The sequence below is a fragment of the Parasteatoda tepidariorum genome, chromosome 9 (assembly GCF_982258835.1).
Source record: "Parasteatoda tepidariorum strain Cologne lab strain chromosome 9, Ptep-v5.0, whole genome shotgun sequence".
Taxonomy (NCBI): Eukaryota; Metazoa; Arthropoda; class Arachnida; order Araneae; family Theridiidae; genus Parasteatoda; species Parasteatoda tepidariorum.
Genome location: NC_141763.1, coordinates 58816468 through 58824069, shown reverse-complemented (window position 1 = coordinate 58824069; position 7602 = coordinate 58816468). Strand labels below are relative to the sequence as shown.

At 30.0% G+C, this 7602-nt stretch overlaps 1 protein-coding gene across 2 annotated transcripts; it reads left to right on the top strand.

The window, feature by feature from the left end:
* The first annotated feature begins 522 nt into the window (after positions 1–522).
* On the top strand, positions 523–7320 carry RYBP (ring and YY1 binding protein). Of its 2 annotated transcripts, none has more exons than XM_016054082.5 (4): positions 523–680; positions 4114–4245; positions 5321–5461; positions 6127–7320. In XM_016054082.5, the coding sequence occupies exons 1-4, from the start codon at positions 655–657 to the stop codon at positions 6347–6349; spliced, it is 522 nt and encodes a 173-aa protein (XP_015909568.1). In that variant the 5' UTR covers positions 523–654; the 3' UTR covers positions 6350–7320. The 2 variants fall into 2 exon arrangements, with proteins under 2 accessions (XP_015909568.1, XP_015909570.1); XM_016054084.5 differs by having other exon boundaries at positions 529–680; positions 4117–4245.
* Positions 7321–7602: the final 282 nt, after the last annotated feature.

Genomic DNA, 7602 nt, shown 5'->3' with positions numbered 1-7602 from the left:
ACTTCGGTCAAAGTATAAAGTTCGAAAGGAAAAAATGTACGACAGAAATCAGCCAATAAAATTTTTCTATTTGATTATTAGCAGTGGTTGTTAAACAGCGTGCCTACTTATTTAAATAGGCGATCGCAACGCTCGAACACGTCATATGGGGAGAAGACCGGTGCCTTTGGCCTTTCTCCCTTCACTCTCCTCCTTTTTTCATTCGTTTCTTAATATTTTTCGTTTTCAATTAATAAAAATACTTTTTCAAATTTCCATGATGCTTTCTTTTAGAACTATGTTTAATGTAGTTTTCAGTTCCATATAGTTTCCCAACTTAAAAGATTTTAATCTATGTAAAAATCAAGACACAGAAACTAACGTACTCCATGGAAGGATCCATGGACTTTCCACGCATTGATGGTGAAAGCTTGCTAAGTATTGCCATAGGTAGAGCGCTCTGCTCTACGCCACCTGTATCCCATTTCTGTCGTATAAATAAGTTAGCTTTGCTAACTTTTTTATTTTTAATTTTTTCATGAAGTTATGTAATTTTAAGGTTGGAATGGCAATATCGTCAATGTCAATTTAGAAAACGGCCATCTTCCTGTTAAGTGTTGTTGAACTTAATATAAACATTGTTTTTTTACGGCATTATTTTTCGTAATTATCACTATGGATGCGAAGAAAAATCTAAATAGGTGTGTTCATGAGAACTGGTTAATCTGTTTTTCTGTATTGATGTTCTTGCATAGACAAATACATGAGTTTTAATATCATGAATGATAATTGATAGGGAATATATTTTTCTAAAGAAATCCCTGTATTAATAATATACTTTCGTTTCACTGATATTTCATTGTATTTTTTTTGCGATATATATTGTTACGATAGTATTATAAGTTTCTTAAATCTCTTAATTATTTTACTATTTCATATATTTACACTGTTCTTCAATATTTTAAAATTTTTTATTTTACTAAACTTGATATGGGTGAATTATTACGCATTCAAAATTGTACATAACTTTAAAAAAATGTCTGTAGAATTTGGTATGGAAAAGGAGAATTATTATATAGCTTTACTTACATGATTTTGTATCAAATATCGTATTTTGTATTCATGTAATTAAAAAGCCACTATTATAATTCGTATTCATGTGACTTCAAAATTATTCATCAGAATTTTTATTCACTCGATTTTAAAATAAAATATCAAGATTCGTATTAACGCCATTTTTTAACCAAACTTTGAAAGTCACGTTCACACAATTTAAATAAGTAAATAAAATCTCGCACGGATATTTTTATTAATAATATTCTGTGGTTAAATGCTTTTTTTTGTTCAAAATTCAGAATTTTTTTTAACAACAGTGGAGCATCGTTTATACGACGTTTTAGTGTGGTCCCAATTTATTCATATTCATTTTAATGTAAAATATATCGTTTATACGACGCATAGAATCAGTTATATGTCGGTTTTTAGATTTTTTTCCACATTTATTTTATTTTTTCTTGTGTATTTTAAGAGCGGGCAGAATTTGCCAACATGAATGAGGCAGAAGAGGGCATGTGTACATGTAGCACATGATAAAAATGAAAGGTGGTGTTGGACAAGGTGGAAAAACAAAGGTATAATGGATTGCACCGAGAGTGGACATTCCTTTTCGAAGATGGTGGTCAAGTTCCCCAACCCGCTTTATTGTTACAGCTAGTAAAGGACATTTTTTCCTTATCAGTGCACTAGCACTACAGTTCGTTTTTCTTTTCTTTTTTCTTTCTTTGCTATACGTACTGTTTCGTCCACATCTTTTTTCAGACATGTCTCGAAAACGAAAGTCTATCTCGATGAATGAAAAAATTGAAATTTTGAAGGAATTCGATAAATGTTTACCAAGAAGATCAAAAGCTGACTTGGCTAAAATGATGGGTATTCCAGTTTCTACATTTTAAAGGCTATTATTTATGATCGTCAAAAAATTGAGGAAGATGCTAAAGCATGCAGATCTGCGACATGTGAAATTTCCTGAATCGAAAGAAAATGTGAGTGCAAGAGGGTAAATTTCCTGAAATGGAGAAGGTTTTGCTCCAATTTTTCAATCAGTGTCGTGTGTCAAATATTCAAGTAAGTGGCCCAATGTTGATGGAAAAAGCTAAAGAAATCGAATTTGACAGATAGTGGCTTTACAGCAGAATGGTTGCAAAAATTCAAAGCTCGGAACGGGATCATGTGTCAAATTGTAAGTGGTGAATCAAGAAATGTTTCGGCTGATTCTGTTGCAGAATGACACAAAAATTTGCCAAGCATAATAAGCGAGTACCAACCTAAAGACATTTTTAATGCCGACAAAACAGGTCTTTTTTATCATCTAATACCAAATCGGACATTAACCTATAAAGGTGAAAAATGTAAAGGAGGGAAAAAAAGCAAAGATCGCCTTACTGTGCTGCTTTGTGTAAACTCTGATGGAAGTGAAAAGATCACTCCTTTGGTGGTAGGAAAATTAAAAAATCTCAGATGTCTAAAGAGTATCAGAATGCTTCAGCTGGATTATGATGCAAATAAGAATGCTTGGATGACGACCGGAATTTTTACTAGATGGCTAAAAAAACTGGACAATGTTATGAACAGGCAAAAACGAAATATTTTGCTATTCATCGACCAATGTCCAGCTCAGCCATCAGATACCAATTTTTTGAAAAATGTAAAAGTTCACTTTTTTCCTGCAAACTGCACAAGTGTGCTTCAGCCATTAGATTTGGTCGTGATTAGGGATCTAAAATTGCAATATTGAAAGCAGTTAGTTCAACTCGCTATTCGAAGCATTGCAGAGCCTAATCCCACGAAAATAAGTGTTCTCCAAGCAATGAATATGATTTCGTTGGCATGGTCTCGGGTAACAAAGACAACAATAAAGAACTGTTTTATAAAAGCCTGATTTGTTCATCGAATAACTGATGATAATGCTGGTGAGGACGTAAGCGATGATGATTGGAACTTGCTCGCAACAGAGACAACTTTTGATGAATACATGGATTGCGATGTGGATGTAGTAACGTCAGCGATTTGCACTGTTGATGAGCTTATTCAGAACTCACAGTCCGAGCCACCTAGTGACAGCGAGGATGATGAGGAAAGCCAAGAAGTTGTTCCGCCATCTTTTCAAGATGCAATGAATTCCATTGAAACACTAAGAACTTATTTCTTTACCACAATACCGGCAAAAACTCTTTTCAGGATCTTGATTCATTGCACAAATCATTAATTACAGCTCAACGTCAAACAACCGTAGATAATTTTTTCTGTAAACTTAACGTGAAATGATTAAAGTGAAAAAAGCAAAAAAACAAATTTGGAGTATTAAATAAATAAATAAAGGTAACGTACATTCAAATTGCTTACTGTAATTTTTTTTCTATGGTTATTTATTTGTTTTGCTTTGTCTAATTTAGAAATTTATGTAAATCAACACGTTAAACATTAAAAGTAACTGAAAACAGAGTTAGTTTCTAGTTTCAGAAGTTAAAATCGATTATACGCCGTATTTCGGCGGCCCCTTTGGCGTCGTATAAATGATGCTCCACTATGTTTAAAAAGGGATTTTGCATATAAAATTTTTGAATTTCTATTTTCAGCGTTTTTTTTTTTTTTTTATTACCAAATTCATCCCTATCTTATGAATTGATATAAAGTTTTATAGTAACGGAACATATTTACAAAATTCTATGATTTTCAAACAAATTTCGCTAAAATGCGGTGGCGACAAAAGGATTTAAATTTAAAATTCTCGAAACAGCAACTATAGTGTGAAAGTGAATAATGTGAAAGTTTATATAAAAGGAATGCCAGGGAAAATAACTTTAAATTCCTATATTGTATTCACTTTTATTTTTGAATGATTGATTTTCAATCATTCATTTTTACAAATTGTTTTATTTTAAAATTTTTTTATCAATGACTAATAGATGTTAAAACAAAACATCAGCTATTTTGCTTCCATGTTAAATTATGATTTCATTTCGAAAATAAGTATATCTTTTGATTTAGATTCTATTTTTCATATTATTATTATTGCATTTTGATTCTTCTTTTTTATTTAAATTAAAATTATAAATCTGTTTTAAATTTTACCAGTAGTAGGAGGACAAAAAGATCTTCAAAAGGTGCTGAAGAAAATTATTGGGATTGCAGTGTTTGCACATATAGGAATACTGCTGAAGCCTTCAAATGTTTAATGTGTGATGTACGGAAAGGTACATCAACAAGGTATTAAATTTCTACATTTTCTTTTATTCTTATTTATTTTTTTTGTAAAATCTTATTTAAATTTCCATCATTAAAAAGTTAGCACAGTATTTACCTTATATTAATATCACATTTGTTCTGATGGGAATTGATTTTATGCATCAGCTGATTTTGTAAACCAAAAACCGAAGCTTATTTTATAAACCAAAACATTAAGAGGTAAATTAATCTCTACATTTCATTTTAACTATTTTTATAAACATTTGATATTTTATCTTAACATAAAATACAATTTTAAATTTAATCTTTGGTCTTAAATTTTTTTTGAGTAGCAGAAATTGAAATCAAATTTTCACCATTGTTTGTTTTTGTAACTTTCAATTCAAAATGAATTTAGAAATGTACTTACAGTCTTTATTCGTAACTAAATCATAATAAAATTGTTCCTTAATATTCTAGTTTTACGTTTTATGTTCGATAAAATGGATTTCCTATTATATTTTCTATAGAATTAGATATGTTTGGCAATTAATATATTCTTTACTTTCTATATATTTAAATTTTTTTCAACCATTCTTTCTTAACTGTCAGGAGTAATGAATGAGTAAATATTATTGACCTCAAATAATGACTGGTATTCAACTTTACATAATTCATTGAGCACATTTCATTTGAATTCTTTTTTATGTTAACATTCCCTGTTTCATTCTTTAACTCTGATTCCTTAATTTTCTTAAGAAATGTAATTCATAGGTGTCTAAGTAGATTTTCTAAAAATAGAACTAGTCTAGAAAGGTCAGTTGCAGCCTGCAAACAATGTTCATGATAGAGTGGAATCAGTTGTCACTGAACCACCCAAGCTGCCTTATTTCAAGTATTAAATCATAGTGTCAGATCAGTATGCTGAAAATAGACTGAAAGTTCACCATATCCGATTGTTTATCTTAATGTCTGTTTCATCGTGTCTGTGTGTAGTATATCTGTTTAATGTTTCCTTTTTTTTTATTTGAGTTATATTATCTTAAGTCACACCAAGTTTTTTTTTTTTTAATGTTGTTTTTTTTGCATAAAATCAACCAAATCCATTTATTTTTAGAAAACCTCGAATAAATCCACAACTTGTGGCTCAGCAAGTTGCTCAACAGTATACTCCATCTCAACCAAAGCAAAAAAGTTTAACCCCTAGATCCGATAAGGACAAAAAATCATCAGGAGACAAAGCTACTAAAAAGATACGGTAAGCATTTTTAAAAATTTTTTTTAAAAATTCTTTAAGCATGCTTGAGATGAACTATAAATTTATTCATATTGCTAACTTTGAATTTTATTTTATTTTATAACCATCGTGGAACAGCTGACCCAGTTTTGGGTGTACTCTGTAGCCTTGTAATTTAGAATTCAATCCATAAGACAAGGGAACTCCTGGGTCATGTATTGGGAAGTACTTTCATGACGGATTTTTTATTGGAACTTACTAACTCGCATTTGTGTTACGTGGAGAGAAAAACCACAAAAATCTTCCATGGTTAGCCTGAGGGCAAGGGGCTCTAACCTATGATCCGTCTACCTCTGAGGATGTTTGAGGCACTGTGGTAGATGCAAGCCAGGTGCGGAATTCGTAATGACCAGCCTTCGCTGGAATTCAAACCATTGGAAGGCGAAGGCTCTATCCCCTGGGCCACCACAGTTCACTAACTTTTAAATTATAAAACACTGATTAATTTTAAAGCTTTATAAAAAAAATTTGATATTTATATTTAAATCTCAATTTTTTTAATAATTTTTTTCTGCAATTTTTTCTTAATTAAATTAGTAATGGATAAAGGTCTAAGGCATGATTTGGTCTATTACACAGTAAGCTGCAAAATTTGTGCAACTAACATTTTTGTCTTTTGTATGCAGGCCACGACTTAAAAATGTAGATCGAAGTAGTGCTCAACAAAAGGCAGTTACGGTGAATGATGTGACTGTGATCATAACTGAATTTCAACCTAAAAGAAGAGGCTCATCAGATAATGCTGCTAATGGACCTCACAGTAGTAGTGGCAATAGTACAGATAGTAGTCAGTCAGACTCTGGAAGTCGCAGTGAGACACATAATGGTGATTTGCAAGATCGTAGATGATGGAATCTTAAGGTTTTAATTGTTGTATGTTGTATCATTTTTATTTTAACATCAATACACAACCTATATATGTAAATCGAGAAGAACTTTTTAACACTTTTAGAGCACTTTCATCTTTAAGAGGTGTGCCAACGTTTTTAGCCTTTCACTCCATTCAGACTGTGATGCTTTTACTAGGCCTCATCTAACAGGATGAACATTTTATTCATATGATCATTTTTGAAGCAAGAAACTGCCAATTGTAAGCAGGGAAATATGTATAGTGAAACTTCTAAATAATGGCAATCTTCAGGGATTTGTTGAAAACTGTAAATAGTTTGATTATTAAAATAAGACAATTGATATAAATTGAATATTATTTATGTGTTACATGTATTTTGGTTTTAAGAAGTTTGACAATTATGCAAATCAACATTAATATAGATTTGTTAAAGGTCATTGTTATGTTCGACTAGTTTATAATTTTTATAACTAAGCAAATAACATTGCCATAAACAAAAACATAAAGATTTCTTGAGGTAATCTTTCTCTGTTAGAAAATATTTTTGTTTTTTCAAAAAAAAATTTTAAATTTTTAATTTTTTTCGAAAATTTCTTATAAAAACTATTTAATCAATAATAGAATTTTTTAAAAACAAAAGCTTAAAATATGAAATATTAATTTGATTGCTAGAATTAAAATTATTTTTTTTCTTTTGTTTAAAAGAGCTCTTGTTTTTTAAAAATTTCCTTCCTTGATGCATGTGTTTGATCAGTTCTAATTAGAAGACTTGATTGTTCAAATATATCAAGTCTTGATTTGAAATTCTTTATTTTGTTAATCAACACTTAAAGTAGTATTATGAATTTGAATATTAATCGGTGACTAAAAAGGTTGAGAATGACAAGTTATATTTTAAATAGAAACCCAGTAATATGAGTTTTAGTTTCAAAGAACCCATAATTGCCTAAGTCTAGTGGAATCGCAGATTGGATATGGTCTTAATCCTAATTATGTTTAAATAATTGGAATTCTGTGGTACTATGAATATTTAGAATAATGGTATCTACTAATCGAACTTGGTATCTTATAAAAATTATAAATTAAATTCCTAAAGATTTTGAACAATTGAGTAAGTATAGTAATAAGTTTTATTTATTATAATCTTATAAATATCTTATTATGTATTATAATTTTTTTTTAAAAACTAGAACCAATTTTCGACTTAGTAAATATTTTAAGTTGTTATTTTATTTATATTTCTCATTTCCGC